At 49.7% G+C, this 15,662-nt stretch overlaps 1 protein-coding gene across 3 annotated transcripts in view; it reads left to right on the plus strand.

Annotated features, from left to right (window-relative positions):
• Hlcs (holocarboxylase synthetase) overlaps window positions 1-15,662 on the plus strand; it is a 176,208-nt gene that overhangs the window by 145,448 nt on the left and 15,098 nt on the right. For all 3 annotated transcript variants that reach the window (XM_037209628.1, XM_028879971.2, XM_037209627.1), the window contains one exon: window positions 14,984-15,051. In XM_037209628.1, the coding sequence (XP_037065523.1) occupies window positions 14,984-15,051 (68 nt within the window). The remainder of the gene's footprint in view (window positions 1-14,983; window positions 15,052-15,662) is intronic.

Consider the following 15,662-nt stretch of genomic DNA (forward strand, 5'->3'; position numbering starts at 1 on the left):
CACTCAGGTGAACTCTTTTAAAATGTGAGTTACAGCTTGGACTATATATAGCCCAGGCTAGCCTCAAACTTGAAATTTCCAGCCTTAGCCTCCCAGGTGCAAAGAACACACGTAACACCACACCTGGCTCAGTTTGTGTCTCATTTTATTCTTTATACAGCCCAAAGTCCCAGCTGTGACCTGTAAACCCCTGGCTCTGTCCCTAAGCACACTCACCGTTGCTCCCGTGGCCCCCAGCGGTGGGTTTCAGCCTCTGTGGCTACTCTGCTTCTCCAAAACCTACCCAGGGCCTCTGGCCTTGCTCTTGGATCCCTTCAGACACTTGCTTACACTTCCTTCTGCTCTCAGAGACAGGCCTGTCAGAGCAGCCTTCCTGGCCCTTCATGCCCACCCCTGGTCCCTCCCTGCCCCTGGTTCTTTGCTGGTCCCCTTACTCTGCTTTTGTTTTCCCTAATTAGCCCGTTTACCTGCCCCCTCCCCCAGAATACACACAATGGAATCCCAGCCCCCAGGGCAAACAGGGCATTTATTTGTTCACCGCGCACATGACCCATGTTCTTTTCAGTTCTCCGCACACACGTGTGCTCCAAGGACCTCAGAGGTGGCCCCTTGGGGACAGCTGCTCCGGCAAGGCCATTAGAGCATAGCTGTGCCATATGGGTAAGCTGGTTCTCCTGGGCAGAGACCGAAGCACCATGGCCCTGGCTGGCTGCAAGGCTTCAAAGAGTCCATGCTCGGCAAACCCCACAGCAGCCCCTGCAGAACGGCACCCTCCTGGTAAGAGGGAGGCACTAACAGTGAGCCAGGCTAAGGGGTGGAGGGGCAGCCTGGCAGAGTCGTGTCCAGGTAGCATCTTCTAGATCTTCTTGAGTCCCGTCCATCCCGTCCCCGCACCCAACCCCCGACCCCGGTATGACTAGTGGCAGGAACAGCCCCGGCTGCCCAGCCTTTCCCTGCAGCCTCCTTGTCCTGTTCCCAGCCACTGGACCGGGAGGTGATGTGGGACGATGCAGCGGCTTCATTGCTTAGGAGCCGTTGTTTGTTGTGGGCAGTGGGCATGCCTACCAGCTGTGCGGCTCTGGCCCAGTGACTCACTCGTCTCAGAGCAGTCCCTCACACAGGGCTGCTGACATACAATCTGTGCATGACCATCCTCTCCTGCTCCGCATTAGGCCGAGTCACACGACCGAACAGTCAAATGTCCATGGTTCCTGTGGCCCCGCTGCTGCTGGGGTGGACAGTTGATAAGCAGGTGGCAGCTGTCGGTCCTCACACGGAAGCCAAAGCCTGATTTCTCGCTGTGACAGAAGAAAAGGCTGCCTGTCCCCTGGGCTTGCTCCAGGGCTTGTGGACCGCCCCTCCCTCCCTGCCCCACGCCCCAGGTGTCTTTTACCGGGGTCCCCTCTTGGGTTTTGCCGTTGGTGGCTAGTTATTGGGAAGGGCTTGGGGACTCAGGTTGCCTTTGCTTTTCTTCCGAGCAAGGTGACAAGTGGCATCCCCCCTTGCAGGTGCCCCTACCCTGTCTCATGCTTGCGATCCACCTGGACATTATTTCAGACTCCTGCTTCCTCTGTGCACAGACGCCAGTGTGAATGAATTCTGACCTGCCTTATTTTCTTTCTTAATCTCTCCTGTTTTGTTTTTTTTCTTTTTTCTATTCAGCCCTTGGTGGCAGTGGGTTGACCCAGCGAGGTTCTATACAAAGCCACAGAAACAGCCCTGTGTGCCCATCGAAGGGACCCCTGGGAACAGCCCCGCACCACGTGGCCCTGTGGCACCCGCTTGTGTGGCTCCCGAGGGCTGCCCAGCCAGCCTCTCCTGCTGGCCATTTCCCCCATCACTCTCCATTTCTCTCACATGGTAAAATCCCACCTAGGGTGGGTTACATTTAATGGGGTGAGAAAAGTCTACACGGTAGAGGAGAAGTCACAGGTGAGGCCAAGCGCCTTCCTCCCAGGAGGGTGAGCCATTTTCTTCTCTCCGGCCCCACACGGCAAGAGGCACACAAAAGAGCCCTTTCTGGGTTTGATGTATTACTTTTCAAAAACAAACCCTTCGTGTTTTTTTATTTTTGGTTCCTACCTCTTGGCCGACCCAGCAGGAATTTGGCAGCCGGCGGCGAGGCTGCTTCTCACACATGCTAAGAGCGGCTTCTCTGGAAGCCACAAGTTGGGGGGTGCCGGGAATTCTGGATGTGCTGTGAGGCCGCTGAGCTGCCTCGGTGCTCAGGGAGAGAGGGTCTCTGGTCTCCAGTGCGTACACAGCCAGAGGCTCAGCAGTCATTGATACGAGACGTTAGTGGATGGAGTTCCTTCTGTGACTGCTGCGTCTTGGTGTATGTTTGAAGCTTTTATATTCTTTAGAGTATTTCGGGTGTTACATGAGACATAACAGGATGTGTGCATTTTGTTTGGGAGCAAGCCTATTTATTGCTATTGTTGTTGTTGTTGTTTATGATTCATGCTCCAGAAGACTGTGCTAAGTCCCACCTAACCTGTAAACACAGCCCCCTCAGTGGCAGCACACCTCCATTTCTCATTTCGTTCTGTTTACAAAGGACACCAGCACCTGGCTTCTCTGCTCTGAAAAGAATCAAGAGTCAGGTCAGCACTAATTCAGCATAGGTAGACAGTGGCGGTGACGGTGGTGAATGGACAGACCCTTGGAAGTCTGCTGACTTCATGAGGTTTCGCAATGTGGAGTATTCCAAAATTCTTCTGTCTCCTGCTGTCGGAACACAGGTTCTCAATGGGCCTCGGGTTAAAACAGAGGTACAGTAGAAGGGCCCCTCATTGCTGGTGTCTCAGCGAAGCGGAATGGAGCCTGTGGGCTGTCTTCTGCAGTCTTCCGTGTTAGGTGAGCACAGACTGAAGAAAGGCGGCCAAGGGGATGAGGATGTAGCTCAGCTGGACCAGTGCTTGCCTGGCATGCAGAATGCCCAGGGTTCCTTCCCTAGCACCAGACCACATAAAGTGGTGTAAACACCTGTAATCCAGCTCTTGGGGAGTGGAAACAGGAGGATCAGAAATTCAAGGTCATCCTCAGCTACAAAATGAGTCCCAGGCTAGCCTGAGCTACACGGGATGGTGTCTGACATACTGAGTTCACTTACTGTGGCCTAGATGCAGTGATGTGTGTTTTTAAGATAACAGGGCTGTGTTTGTAGCTCATCAGGAGAACACTTACCTCTGCGTGATATCCGAGGTTCAGCCCCCTGTACATTGGGGGATGGGGGGTCATGTTATGTCTCATGGCTCAGGGAGCTACTGGAGATGGATATTTTTGTTGCGTTTTTTATTAGGATAATCAAGGTACTCAGTTGCTAGGGAGAGGGCTGCTTTCCAGCCTACTAGAGTGTTTCTAGGCTAACACTGCATTCTGCCTCCCCACCCTAAACAGGGTGTCTTACAAAAACAACAAAATCCAGCTCTTAGCAATTAAAGAGCTCGGCCAGGTAACCACCCCCTCCCCCGCAGCCTGTAGGAAATATGAGTTATTCATCTTTACCAAAGAAGTTATTCATCGTCACTAAATGTTCCTTTGAGTTTTTATAACTTTAGGATCCTTTTAATAACACACTCATTTTATATAATAATATCCAACTGTAATGCTGCGCACAGCCTCCTGCCCGCCCCTCCCCACCCCTGCCCACCCCTGCCCGCCAGCCCTCCTCACTCTCCCCACAGGCCTAGTCTGTGGCAGGAACTTTTAATCTTCCTCTTTGCGTTTTAATGCTTATCGTAAAAAGCCTTATGAGAAGTTCCAGGCAGTTTCATTTTGTGAAAAGCACACCCTGCAGTCTTGGTCTCCTTAGAATGCTAAGCTCCGTTTATGGTTTCCAGCTTTATGAGGGTCATTTGGTGGGCTAGCGTGGAACGGTAGGTCCCTGGGTATATCAGCACCCAAGTCCCACTGGAGAGTCCCTCTCCCTCGACAAAAGGTGTTTCTGGGCTGTGCTTCTGTGTGTGCACAGCAGCAATCCCGTGTGGAAGGCGGGCACGCCCACTCCTCTGCCAGGTGAGTGGCGTCCTCGGGGATGCTTTGCATCAAGACTGTCTCACCAGGCACCTGGCCTGGGAACAAAGAGGATCTAGCCTGGCATGGTTTCAGGGAGGCAAAAATGTCATCCCTGGGAAGTGCCTCTTTTGAGGGGCATGGTGGCACAAGGGTGTTCTAGAAGTTTGAGGGAGATGGATGAATGGAGCTGCCTTGGAATGGAATAAACTTCAAACTTGAGCCAAACTGGGGGGCAGGGGAAATAAAATCTGGGCTTCAGTGTGTTCTCAGGAGAGTGTCTCCCCACAGGAGAGCATTCAGATGAAAGAACTTGTCACTGGGAGAATGTTCCCCGAAAGAGCTTGTCCCCAGGGGAGTGTATCTACAGAAGACGTGTCCCAGGGAGAGTCCTTAGGAATCCTTGACCCTCGGGGGCTGTTTCCAGCCTGGCCGTTGGCACAGGTCAGCCAGCAGGCACTTTTTTTCACATGTAGTCAGTCATATCAGCCTGACGTGATACATGTGCTGGCCTTGTGGGTGTCTTCATGGGGCTCTGATCTGTTCTGAGCCGCGTTAGGTAGAAGGGCACACAAGGCTGCTTTTCCAGAGCAGCCTTGATCTGGAAGCTCCTCAGGAAGCTCGCAGGAAGAGGGCTTGAGTAGAGCGGCCTGTGTGAGACTCTGAGAGTGCCCCCTTTTCCAGGAGAGGTAAGGCCGGGAGCCTTTTGTCATGTCAACAAGAGGGAAGCCAGAGGCAAGAGCAGCTGTGGCCAGGGACCTAAGTGTCACCTACTCTGCTCAGGATTTGGTCAACAAGGACACATAGGAAGAGACTCCATGGGTGCCCTCAGTGAAGCATTCCACAGGGACGCCCAAGCCAGCAGCCCATCGCTGTCAGGAGGGGCAGGTGTGTGTCTCAGAGCCCATCCCTGGCCAGAAGACCAGCCCCTCCCTGCAGGTTCTTGGTGCTTGGGGAAGCTTCCAGAACCAAGCTTCCCCAGCTCCTAAAGTGGATGGTAGGGTCCACACAGCCACACGGCCCGTACCTATTCAAGAGCCCTAGGCCACACAGTCAGTTCCTCCGGTGTTGCCCGGCCTTGATCAGCCGCAGACAGCACTCTGTGCACATGCCGTCAACTGCAGGAGCGTGAGCCCTGGCCACCCTCACTAGAAGGAGCTGTCACCCTCTGGACACTGACAACACCACCGTCCCTCTTCAAGTGGCCTGTGTGACTTTATATTACACCTCGTTCGGTGATTATCATCATTCAGTGAGAACCCACTTCGTTTCTGGTTTCTTCGGATTCTTTCACACAGCCAGCAGGTCATTTCAGTTCATAAAAAAATCCTGTAATTAACATTGGTTATTTTAAAAATGTGCGCCGCCGGGCCCGGGGCTGCTCAGTGTGCAAAGTACCTTCCTATGTGACAGTGAGGAGCCCGAGTTCTGATTGTCACCACTTAGGTAGAAAAGCCACATGTCATCACACATGCCGGAACCCTGACACCCAGGAGGTGAAGCCAGGCAGCTCCCACAGGCTCCGTGGCTGACCAGCCTAGCTGCGTATGGAGCTCCTGGGGTAGTGGGCAAGTCCCTCCCAAATAAGGTGGAGCAGTAATTGGGGAAGACACCCAGAATCTCCGTCCTGCACACAGGCGGCCTCGCGCGCGCACACACACACACACACACACGCACGCACGCACACACGCACACACACACAGAGTCATTGTTTCATGTGTGAGGATACCTTCCTTCCTTCCTTCCTTCCTTCCCTCCATTTTTTTTTGGGGGGGGGAAGAAAAGGAAACAAAATGTAAGGGAAGAATTTATGTGTTTGATTGGGGGAGGGGAAATTAATCTTCTCATAATAGTTTTTAAATTAAGTTTCAAATGGTCCAGCCTCTCCCCTCCGTCCCTTCCTCTGATATTCCCTCTCTCATTAAAACTTGGGTTCTGATGGCATTCACAGGGAAGCAGATTTACTGGAACACAGACGCTCTTTAGGTCTTAAGTTCTGGAACATTCCCAGTGTGTCTGAACCCAGGTTTCAGATTTTACTGGCATTTTGTTGGCAAGGCCGTCTTTGGAGCCCTTCCTTATTTGAGTATGTTTCCTGACACCTTTCGCAGTATGGTTCTGTGTTTTTTAAGTTTTAAAAAAGAGAGAGTGATTTTAAGTAGAAAAGCATTTGAATGCACAGACGGAGGGTCAGTTCTAAGATGTCAAGCAAAGTGAAAAGGCAGCTAAGTCTCACAAATGGACAAGTAGACACACTTTATTTTTTAAGGGCAGGAAAAGACCAGAGGAGGAAGCTGTTTCCGGAACCCTAGCTGTGTGGACTCTCCTCTCCCTGCTGAGGCAGTAGAGCGAAGGCCGCTGTCTAACTCCAGTGGACTGTGCTCAGTACCCCCAGCCCTACAGTGGACTGTGCTCAGTACCTCCAGCCCTGCACTGGACTGTGCTCAGTACTCCAGCCTGCACTGGACTGTGCTCAGTACCTCCAGCCCTACAGTGGACTGTGCTCAGTACCTCCAGCCCTGCACTGGACTGTGCTCAGTACCTCCAGCCCTGCACTGGACTGTGCTCAGTACCTCCAGCCCTACAGTGGACTGTGCTCAGTACCTCCAGCCCTGCACTGGACTGTGCTCAGTACTTCCAGCCCTGCACTGGACTGTGCTCAGTACCTCCAGCCCTGCGCTGGGCTGTGTTCAGTACCTCCAGCCCTGGGCTGGACTGTGCTCAGTACCTCCAGCTGTACACTGGACTGTGTTCAGTACCCCCAGCCCTGCACTGGGCTGTGCTCAGTACCCCCAGCCCTGCGCTGTGGTCCAAACCCCCGATCCTGCAGCCAGAGCCGCAGGTGGACTCAGGACCTCGCTTGCCTGAAGGCAAACCTTGCGGACAGAAAAGCGGGCTGATAGGAACGACCTAGGATGGAGATGCCCCTAGAGGTGGCCCCAGAGTGACACTCCGCGACTCCTGGGTCTGGAGGGACAAGAGGGAATTTGCCAATGTTTCCCAGCTGGATGGGAGCTGGTATGATTGCTGAGGCCTAACTCTGACACCCTGGAGAAAGTAACCCTGGGCTGATGGGAGCACTTAGCAGGTAAAGGTGCTTGCCATAGGCCTGATGGCCTGGGTTCAGTCCCTGGTACCCATGTGATGGGTGAGCGAACCAACTCTCAGAAGTTGTCCTCTGACTTCCACACTTAGGCATGCACACACAAAATACATTTTTAAAAAATGGAGGGGGCAGGAGCCTCTCTGTGAACTCCTTGCCTCTTCACCTTGACACCATCCTGGGGACACAGGAAATCAGTTGGAGACATAAGAATAAAAAAGATGGGATGCTCAGTGTGCGCCATGTAGATAATGTGGTGGTGTACCCAGGAGACCTCTCAGGGCCAGCGGTTAACCTCTGCTCTGACAGCAGCAGAGATCGGTGAGGAAATGCAATAAATGTCCCACCACCGTCAAGCCCGGCAGAAGTCAGCCTCGGAAGGCTTGGAGAGATGGGTAGAAAGTGGCATTGGCCCAGAGGGGATGGAAAATCACCATCTGAATGAGTATCTGTTCCAGCCTTGGATGCAGAACCAGGTTTGGTTCCTGGGGCCGCCAACCCAGCATGTCATGGAGCAAAGCCCTGCCTGGAAGAAAGGCCCCTTGTCCCACAGAGCTAGAAGCTAGCTGGTGTTAAGCTTCCCGTCACACTCTCTCTGGGCCGCTGGCTCCTGGCAGAGTGGAGCCTGGGAGGAGGAGGAAGGGGTGATGTGAGGGCAGTGCTGGTAGAAGATGCTCTCTCTCGCTTTTGAGGCCAGCTGGCAGAGTAAGAAATCCTTCCTGGTGATCACCCTGGAGCGGAGATGGGATTGAGGTGGAAAAGGGCTGGACCGGGGCCTGAGTGGGAGGGTGGGGCTTCCCTTGCTAGAAGAAACTCATTCCATGAAACTTGCTCTGACCACCCAGGTGCTTCAGAAACTCCTTGGCTCCGTAGCTAAGGAAACTCATTATTTTATTATTTTATGTAAATTTGGTGAGGAAAAATTGGCATGTTTGAAACAGAGCTTCCGTGGGAGAGGCCTTCCCTATTATGCTCAAGGCCATGGATTCAATCCCCAGCAACACCAAAAATAAATTGGAAAAAAAAAAAAAGAATTTGTTTCCTGGGAAGTCGCTCAGTAGATAGAGTGGTTGCCTAGCACCAGGAAGTCCGTCCTGGGTATGATTCACAGTAACATAACTCAAATGTGGTCCTACATGCCTGTAATCCCAGGACTCAGGAGGATCAGAAGTTCAAAGTCATCCTCAGCTACATGATCTGAAGCCAGCCTGGGCTACATGTAAGACCCTTCTCTTTAAAGTTAAGGGAGGAAGGAGGAAGGGAGGAGAAACAAAGAAAAAACAAATAAGCAAACAAACAAAAACAAAACAGAATTTGTACAAAGCAGGAAAAATAACTTCCTGACACATAGGGCAAAGAATGTGAACTTCATCGAAAATTCGGTGAATTTTTTTTTCCAAATTTCAAAATTTTTCAAAAATTTAATTTTTGAAATTTGAAATTAAGGTTTTATTTCAGTTGTTTAAAAAAAATAAGATTCTTTTCTCAAGTTTAGGAATAAGTGTATAGAACTTTCCAGAAAAAAACTTCTAACTCCCCAGGGCTGTTAAACTTATGCAGATGCATTTTAAGAGACTAATGATGTTCCTGTTTTTATGTTTTACTGATGAAACTTCAGTTGGGAGGCTGAGGCAGAAGGATCTCAAATCCAAGGCCAGCCTGGGCTACATATCAAGATCCCCCAAAACAAAACAGCAGGTCTTCTGCAGTGAGCCGGGCCAGGCCTGGTCTGTGATGCCCCTGGCTCCCACACCTCCACTTCCTCAGCTGTAAAACATGACCACGTGGTAGTGACTGCTGGGACAGTTTTGGGGACATTTCAATGATGGCTCAGTAAAAGGAACCCTAGAACTATCACCGTCCAGAACCTTGAAGACTATCCTGAAGGTCTGCTCCTTCCCCGTGGCTCGCTGGTTCATTTGTGTTTGGATCTTAAGAAATCTCCAGTGAGTGTGATGACGTCACTGTGTCTGTTGCTGGTGCACGTTAGCTGCTGGAAACCTGCCATATTGAGGTCACAGACCCTCTAAGTAAAACTATGTGTTTGCAGGTAAAATGATAGCGTGCATGTGAAATCTTAGAGGAGTGATAATTCTCTACCTTAAGCAATGAAGGAATTCAGTAAGGGGCAGGATATCAAATCAGCCTATAGAAAACAACTTATTTTAATATACATAGTAACAGAGAACATGATAGTATGACATGTATTTACAATAACAGAGAACATGATAGAATGCCGAAGAAATGTATTTGAACAGCATAATACTCCTTGCTCACAGGGCAACTTGGCCAACATTCAGTTCTCAAGTTAATTTAGAAAGTATATTTATACGAAACAAACCTTCAATAGCTGAAAAGGCACAGGGAAACAATGCCCAAAAAAGACCGGTGAGGAGGACTGGGCTTGCTAGACCTTAAAACAAGCTTGGTAATCATCCAGCAGTGTGATGTCAGCACTGGACGGGGTAGACGCCAGCGGATAAGGATTCCCTTCCCAACAACCAAGCGCATTGGACTGGACAAGAGGAAGGAGGGTTCGGACCTCCCTGGCAAAGGGAGGATGTCTGTCGATCACAGACTTCCTAACAAATAGTTCTGAGACAAACTGACAGGCGCTGGGAAAATATAAAGCCAGACCTGTACCCAAACTTGAACTCTACACAGGAATGAACTTTAAACGGGCCAGGAATCTGAAGCTTAGACATGGACGTGTCCAAGCACAAGAGCACGTGAATTCCTGTGTGACTTGGGGATGGGAAAAGATTCTCCAGCCATGGTGCAAAAACAAAAGGCAAAAAGGGGAAGAGGCTGATTAATGTATTTCACACACACACACCACACACACTTAAAAATAAAATATTTTTCTGGTAGACTGTAAGTTAAATCAAAAGATAAATGACAAACCAGAAGAAAATATGCGCGGTAGATAGCATAGATAATTTCCCAAACATGGAAGGAACTCTTTAAATGGGCAGAAGACATGCACAGGTGATGGCTGTGCACACATTCGCGTTATTCACCATCAGTGAAGGTGTGGAGGAGAGAGCGCCCTCTCTGGTTGGTGAAGCAGGGGGCGGGGATCCGGCCCTATCTCACAGAGTCTCAGAAGCGCTTGCTCTCTGACCAGCATTCTCCCTTACCCCGTGGATGGAACTCCAGCAGTTCACCACACCGTGGTCAAGGCGTGCAAATCCGTAAGGATGGACCAGCCGTGGAGTACGGCACCACACATGAGTGATTGACAGGGGTGAGAGAGACTCTGGGAATGTGCTGAGTGTGCCCTGAGTGTGCCCTGCGTGTGCCCAGCCTGTGTCCAGTAGACTAGAGAGAGGGGGGTTCCAGAGCGGCAGCTTTCTCTAAGGGAGAGGGAGAATGGAGGAAGCAGGCACGTGCCCGCCGTGTGCAGAAGAGGTGGTGAGAATAGACCGGAGACAACTGAGGGTTTGTCTTGGTGTTTTTACAGGGTTGAGGGACAGGCTAGCCAGCGGGATGGAGGGTGCAGGAGAGTGGCCTGTGACCTGCCTCAGAGTTCTGGGGTGGTCTGAATGAGAATGGCCCCACAGGCTGGCCCCAGTTTGGGAAGGGTTAGGAGTGGGTTTGTCGGAGACAGTGTCACTGGCGGAGGGTTTTGGGATCTCACAAAACTCTTTCCACTGTGTGTCTGCTCATGGTGTGGAACAGGGTGTGGGGTCTCAGTTCCTTCTCTCCCCCGTCGTGGACGCTGACCCGCTGAAACCTTGAGCCCGATTACATACCTCCTTTCATAAGTTGCTTTGGTCACCGGGTCTTACCACAGCAATAGAAAATAACAAAGACAGGTCCAAACCCTGGCAAACAACTAAAAAAATATAAAAGGAACAATGATTGGAAGGAAGTGAAGTCACAGTTGAGGTTAAACCTGATCAGACAGGCGGAAAGGCCACACTGGATGAAGGGATAAAAGGACAGACCGGAGGAATCTGTAGACACACTTTGTGCTCCTGTAGCTCAGGCTGAAGAGGAACCGCATGCAAGCGGACCCTGAACTCCCTCACGTGTGTGTCCCAGCAGGGTAGCCAGCCACTCTGTGATCTTCCTCTCTGTGCCGTAGCTTCGTACCAGTAAGCTGATTATTTTTTTAAAAGAAAGCCTTAAGTTAAATGTTCATTTTATGAATTAAAAAAAAAAAATGTGTGCTTCATTCGATGTAGGTTATATTTTAACACAAAGTATAAATAGAAACAGAAGAAAATAGTTATGACTCTAATTTTTTTACCTCTCTGAGTACCCCTTAGGATTGAATTTGAGAAGAATATAGTTACTAAGTCAGAAGGTGTGAGAAAAAATAAAGCTGCCATCCATGGGTGTCGGGAATGCCTGCTCACTGTCATGAGTGTGCTAGGCTCTCACACTGTGATAACAGAAGGCTGGAGATCACTGTCAGCTCCCTGCTGGCTTTACAGTTGTTTATCTGCCTTGCCTGTCTGTCTGTTTGTTGAGGCAGGGTTTCTCTGTGTAGCCCTGGCTGTCCTAGAGCCCCCCCCCTTCCCGTAGGCCAGGCTAGCCTTAAACTCAGAGATCCACCTGCCTCTGCCTCCCACATACTGGGGATTAAAAGTGTGTACCACCGTGTCCGGGTCATCTTTACTTTTAAAGCAGACCTTTTTGTCTTAATCCCAGAAATTGTTTTCGATAACTGCAAATAATTGACCTAATGTAAAATAGCAAGTTTTTCACAAACGAATTTAAAAATAATTTTAAAATTAAAAGCTAACTAATCATCTTAAGGAAGGGATTTAAAAGAGAATGACAAAAAAATCATCCCATTATAGTTACCAAGTCCACCTCCTTTCCTTTGAATTTTCCATAGGTTGAATAATTGCATACGTTACGTTTGAATCTTGCTGTTCAGTGTACGTTCCGTGGCCAGCACGTCTTCCGTGGTTGGGTGTGACATAGCCGTCATTTAATGACACCCGATTGTCCTATTGCTCTCTTCAGCTGACTTCCTCATTTCCGATTTGTTGCTCTTCTAACTGGTGAATGTGGCTGTCTCAGATCTCCGCAGAGGACGGGCTAGATCCCAGTTTAAATTTTTGCTCACTCACTGTTTTCACTGGTTCCTCCTGGGCTGTCTTCTGGATCCGTATTTGTATCAAAACTTTATCATATTGACCATGTGAAAGTCAGGACAGTCTTGGCAGGGTACCCCTGGGTCCCATGACACCCTCTGTGACCTGAGCATTCCGTGTGGGGGTTTACAGACCTCCGCACAAACAGAGCTTTTCCTCGGTGTCCCCTTTGGTACAGCAGTGCATGCACATAGCCCAAACCTTTTAGCCTACAGCTTTGCCAGCCACAAAATAAAATACAGCAGGGGGGCTGGTAGGTAAAGGCTCTGCCATCCCCGCTCCACCCATCTTTCTGTCTTCAAGGGCATCGAGGAAGAATGGAATGCATCCATGGTTGCTTTTTCTCTAAGTAGAATACAGCAACCTCATTTTCAGAAATGCAGCCTTGACGAAGTTCATAAATGCTCCTTTGTCGACCATGATGCGGGCGGCTTGGCCCCCAGAGTTATCTCGGATAGCACAAATAAATCTGGCTGCCTCCAGTTGTCTCAAACAGGCATTAGCCCCTTCCTCCGCTGTCTCCCTCACAGAATTTCCTCTTGGCCTCAGCAGCACAGGCTCGCTCTGCTCATTAATAGGCCCTGTTAAGTGCTGCCAAACCTCTGGCAGTTTAGTGCCTGTGTTCCCTTAATCATTCTCTTTGTTCTAGAAGTCTCCTGCAGCCCTGTTCCCTACCCCTTTCCATCGCTGGCTGTATGTAGCCTTTGAATGTCTACTGTCCACATGTTTAAAGAACATTCTAGATTACCTGCTATCCACGGAGCTTCTGCAGTCTGCTCACATAGTACTAAATCACATCCTCCTTCCTGTCCCTTATTTGCCCCAGCAGTCTGGGCATCAGGGATGAGACCTTCTAGAAAGCAGAAATTCCTCAGAGACAATGTTAACTTTGCCCAGGGACAAAGAACCCTTCTTAGGATTGTTGTTTGTCCAGCACAAGCAAAGGACATTTTATTCTTGGTGCCCGGGGTGGAGAGACATAGTCTACCTCAGTGGGTTGTTCATAGCGTCTGAGAGGAATACTGTGGGGATGTGTTCATGTGCTTAGGTGCAAGCTGGTTTTCCTCCAAGTGCCGTGTTCTGCTTTTGAAGCTATGAGGAAGACCCCACTGTCCCACCGGCCAGACCCTGCCCACCTGATGTCCCTTGTACAAGCAAAGAATCCTTAGGCTTCTCCCCCTAAGCAGGTACTGCCCACCTTGGAGATGCAGGAGGCAGGGTGTGTATGTTGGTTTTTAAGCAGTTTTCTTCTCCTAGGGGTTCCTTTCGCCTGCAGGAGAGGGTGGAGAGCTTCTCAGGACGCAGGCTTACTTTATAGCAGTGGTTCTTAACCTTCCTAGTGCTGCGACCCTTTAATACAGTTCCTCTCATTGTGATGACCCCCCAACCATAAAATTATTTTCATTGCTATTTCATAACCATAATTTTACTATTATGAATCATAATGTAAATATCTGTGTTTCACAGGTTGAGAACCACTGCTTTAAGGGGTTCTGTCTTGCAAGAGTGTTGAGGAACACTTCAGACTGACTTGTAATTTTTTTTAATACAGGATATATCCCCTGTCCTGTTCAACCTCTCTCCTCCCACAGATGATAGATGATGGATGGATGGATGGATGGATGGATGGATGGATGGATGGGTAGATAGATAGATAGATAGATAGATAGATAGATAGATAGATAGATAGGTGATGGATGGATGGATGTGATAATAAATTGGATAGATGGATGGATGGGTAGGTAGATAGATGATGGATGGATGTGATAATAGATTAGATAGATAGATAGATGATAGATAATAGAGATAGATTGATAATAGATAGATGATAGATAGATAGATAGATAGATAGATAGATAGATAGATTAGATAGGTAGATGGATGGATGGATGGATAGATAAAATTGAAAGAGACTGCCCCACTGCACTGACAGGAGAAGACTAGTCTTTGGCCGATAATACCCCCTACTCTGAACTGTGTCTGCTCAGTGCCAGATCAGCAGCAGCTGGGAAGGTCTTAATATGGAAATAAAACACAGAGAACATAACGTTGAGGAAATAGAGTGAAGGACTTGGTTGTGTGTGTGAGCGTTTTCCTTTTTCTTTCTTTTTTGAACCTAATATTGGCTGGTCAGGTAGAGGTGTGTATAAGTACACTTTGCTACTCAACTCCCAAGAAGTTTGTATTCTTTTCAATGAAACTATTTTAAAAGCAGAACTGAAGCCCAAATAGATCCAGGGTTCTTGGGAATTCTCAGAAGGTGTCGATTTATTTACTACAGTTAAAGCATAATTAGTTCTCAGGGGATGGGGCATCTCTTAAACGCTTTACTGCCGGCATATTGGTTTTCTGAGTAATCAGAAACGTGTGCGAGTTCGAGCAGAAACTTACTGTAAGTAGAAACAAATGTCAGAAATTGCTGTTGTCACTTGAAGGTAGATATGACGTAAGGGAAACAGCTTGATAAAGTCATCAAAGAACTGTGCTCTGATGCAGTCAAACCCAGCACCAGCCAGACGGGTCACCCTGCCCCTCTCCCCTCTCTTGCCCCTCGGTGGCATTCTCTTCACCCTGTCCCGGTTCCCACCAGGCTGTGAAGGGAAGCAGTACCCCTCCCGATTTCCAGGTCTGCGGCCGGCCGTTGGGCCCTTCCTGGCCACCGTGCTCAGGCACACACTCTCCCCTCTCCTGTCCCAGCTCTTGACCCTCCTCTGTGTGTCCGTTCTAACTGACCAGTTTTTCCCACCATTTGCAGGTTGATGTTTGAGATGCCACAGGAAATGGGTTTAATCGCCATTGCTGGTCGGCAGACCCAGGGCAAAGGTCAGTCATCGAAAATCTGTGAGTCTCCTGCCCGGGGAGCTCAGTGTGTGCTGGGGAGCTCAGTGTGTGCTGGGGAGCTCAGTGTGTGATGAACCCTGAGATGTCTTGAGTTAGAGTCTTTCCATTTTAATAGCCACCCCCTCCTCTGAAGTGGGGCAGGGGAAAAGGAGACGGACAAGGACAGATGGGGCCTTAGTGGAACACACGTGTTCTCCCAGTCCACACTTTGTTAATCATGCAGTGTTTGCATTTGGTGGCCGTCACACCTGGTAACCTGCGTTCCCTGCATATCCTGCAGGCTGTGATGGACACAGAGTTCTGAGACATTTAATCTCCTCCAGGTCCTCAGTAAGGGTCTGTTGGAGTCTGTGAAAAGCATAACATTCAGAGGCCTCCCGCTCATCGCCCCCACCAGCTGGTACCCAGCGCTGCTCGAGAGTTAAGGAGCCAGTCTGGGTTCCCACCAAGAATCAGCACCCTCCCAGAGCTGTGGTGGGACCCGCAAGGGCAGAGACCCTGCCTGTGTCTGCAGGAGGCACGGAGGAGGCTCTACAGGAACGTGGGTCATGTTTCCTCCATCCAGCAGCAGGCCCACCCACATCCCGTCCTCA

This window comes from Peromyscus leucopus, chromosome 12 (assembly GCF_004664715.2).
Source record: "Peromyscus leucopus breed LL Stock chromosome 12, UCI_PerLeu_2.1, whole genome shotgun sequence".
NCBI classification, from domain to species: Eukaryota; Metazoa; Chordata; class Mammalia; order Rodentia; family Cricetidae; genus Peromyscus; species Peromyscus leucopus.